The sequence below is a fragment of the Stegastes partitus genome, unplaced genomic scaffold (genome assembly GCF_000690725.1).
Source record: "Stegastes partitus isolate 25-593 unplaced genomic scaffold, Stegastes_partitus-1.0.2 Scaffold596, whole genome shotgun sequence".
In the NCBI taxonomy this organism is placed as follows: Eukaryota; Metazoa; Chordata; class Actinopteri; family Pomacentridae; genus Stegastes; species Stegastes partitus.
This window is the reverse complement of record NW_007578327.1, coordinates 218,462-221,260: the sequence shown is the minus strand read 5'-3', so window position 1 is coordinate 221,260 and position 2,799 is coordinate 218,462. Positions and strand designations below refer to the sequence as shown.

At 44.7% G+C, this 2,799-nt stretch overlaps 1 protein-coding gene across 2 annotated transcripts in view; it reads right to left on the bottom strand.

Annotated features, from left to right (window-relative positions):
• Positions 1 to 2,799, bottom strand: part of sh2b3 (SH2B adaptor protein 3) — a 61,704-nt gene that overhangs the window by 15,923 nt on the left and 42,982 nt on the right. For both annotated transcript variants that reach the window (XM_008289159.1, XM_008289158.1), the window contains exons 3-4: positions 1,227 to 1,328; positions 146 to 234 (exon numbers count right to left, since the gene is read on the bottom strand). In XM_008289159.1, the coding sequence (XP_008287381.1) occupies positions 146 to 234; positions 1,227 to 1,328 (191 nt within the window). The remainder of the gene's footprint in view (positions 1 to 145; positions 235 to 1,226; positions 1,329 to 2,799) is intronic.

Here is a 2,799-nt window from a genome sequence, read left to right as displayed (position 1 = left end):
TATGGATGTGATGTTTTGACTTCGCTTATAACACAAAAAATAAAAACCTTGAGTAGCTTTAGTTCAGTTTGTCCTAACAAACAACACAATTTTGTAGATTCCTCATATCTGAACATAAAACATTTGTGTTGGACGTGCTTCTCACCTGTTGCTGATACATTCTTTTAGCTCTGTGGTCCAGGAGCTGACCTGCTGGTCGTTGTCCGTCTCAAAAATCAGACTACCTCGATTAACCTGCAGACGACAAGATGCTGTCAAATATACCATCTGCATCACTGAAACGTGTTACATTAAGCCACACAGACTGACAGTGCAGTGAGGGCTTTATATTGGCATTATGAATATGGTCAGTTGTTTTTGTAGCTTATTTAAAACACCAAAAAACAGGCTCAAAGTGATTCACCATCTTAAAGCTTTCGAGTTTGAAAACAAATTTCAAAGTGCAAGAAGACTGACCAGGTGACACACAATACAGCAAAACCATTAGAAAAGCAGATATATTATAAATACACAGAGAAGAAAAACACCTTTATAACAGCAAGCAGCCTACAGCGTTAAGGATTCACCATTAAAGAGTCAAACCGTCTCAGGGAACCTTGCTGAGCGGCTCAGATTTAAATTGTTTACACCTGCTATACGAGAGCGTTTCCTTCAAGAGGAGGAAAAGCACAGATAAGCTGACACACGCTTCACAGCTGACGTGTGAAACGGTAATCAAATGGTGTGCTGTGAAAACTTTGCACCTCTTTTCATAACTGTGAACAGAGGTTGACGAACGGTTTTCATTACTAATAAATACATAAATATAAAAACATTCTTCATAGAAAACCCTCATCCGCTCCTCTGTGGTCCATCCACGTGCTCAGTAAACAAACACAGCTTCACTAAAATGCTGCTGAATGCACATTTTAAAGTAAAGTTTCAAAAGGGGATGTAGTGCTTCAGCGTTGTTAACAGTTGATGGAGTGAATGCATAGACAGCAGCAAAGTCTCTGGACGTTTTATTATAATTTCTGTGTTAAGGTTGAAAAATCTGGGTTGAATATGTTCCACGTTTAAACCATCAAGATGTAAATTTGGGCGATTTTGCAAAATGATTGTTCTGTTTCGTCTCTATGTTGGACTAAAGGTGGAAGATCTCCATCAACCGTAATGTTGAAAATAGAGTTCAGAGAGTCTCCGAGGACGTAATTTTATTTCCACTTTAGCCGAGAAGCTGTACAAACCTTTAAAACGAATGTGTTTAAGTTGTCGGGCATCTCCAGTCGGTTGCAACGACGGACTTCTTGGATATCTGAGCAGTGAGTCGTCAGCTTGGGACTGGAGGCCTGAAAAACACAACGAAGGACTCGTTACTGACGTCACGCTCATCGAGGGTTACTCAGACAGTTACAGATACAGAAAGAAGAAAGCAGAACCTACAGTACTCGTGAACAAAGACGCCGTTTCACTTTGACTCCACGGTGACAGAAATCTCACAACCTCGGCAAATAAAACCCAAACTATCAGCGTGAATAGATACCACTCTGGAAAGTACTGGAGGAAAATATAATATAGATTTATGTGAATCAGCTTTTTAATCCTGCATGTGACTTGAGGGGAATTGTGTGAATGTTTCCTCTGCTTTAACACAAACTTGCTCCTTTGTCGATTCGTTACTCGGTGTAACATCACTGAAGTGAGGTTTGGACATTTCTGGACCAAAGTCCCAGAAAAAAACGTCTCGTACTCGCTTCTGGTTGCAACAAATCAGACGTGCCGAACGGAGCCGACGTCTGGGAGCGGCGCCACTGCCGTACGTATGAAGCTGATGAATGAAACTACAGATTCCACAGGACACAGCTAATCCACCAACACATACATGTGCGCGACATGGATGCTGTTTGCTGTCTGTACACTTAATTAATGGGAAGCAGACGGTGCGCAGAAAGCCTGGAAACCAGAGGCAGTTCCTGTGATGTCTCTGAGTTGTTTGTGCACATATGTACAGTCTCTACATGCCTGTGTGATTATGCCTCTAAACCCAGACCCTCCCTTAGTGGCAGAAAACGCAGTGAACTGTGGGAAGAAGAAGAAGAGGAGCACGATGGGAGCTCTCGTGGCGGAGCTCCGAGGTCGACCCCACGAGGACAAACTGTCTTTGAAGGAAGTTCGACGAGAAACGAGGGGCGTCCCGGTGGCTGTTTGACCTGAAGCGTCCGCCGGCAATGTGTCGACCACCAAACTGTCAGTGACCCTGAAGTCCAGAACACACACTCTGAAAATAACGCAGCATATGGAGACGCAGAACTTCCTACAGGTGTGAGGCGGCTATTTAAAGTCCTGCCCCGCGCAGGTCAGCCTGAAAGGCAGCCGGACGGGAGGATGTTTGTGTCCGTGAGCGTCCACGGGCGCACGGCGACGGACACACGCACCCGAAGAAATCATACGTTACTAATACAGCGATGAAGAGCCTCGATACAAACAAGCGCCAACAGAGCCACCGGCATAAACACACACACAGACTCACACACACGGATGGATGACTCGGCCAGCCATGTGTACAGGCCTGTGGCATGCCGGGTCACAGGTCGGCTCTAACATGAAGGCCGGCCAACAGCTGATAGAAACATGTGGAGACAAAGAGAGTCAGCAAGCGTTGATAACAGCGTTAGGACTGGTGTGCGTGTGTCATACGCTGTGCACGCTGAGCTGTGTTTGAAAAATGTCAAATTACGACACAGAACAGTGATGTGATGTGTTATGAGAAAGGAAAATGATCTCGTTATGATCTGATGAACACTGATTATTCTTACTGGT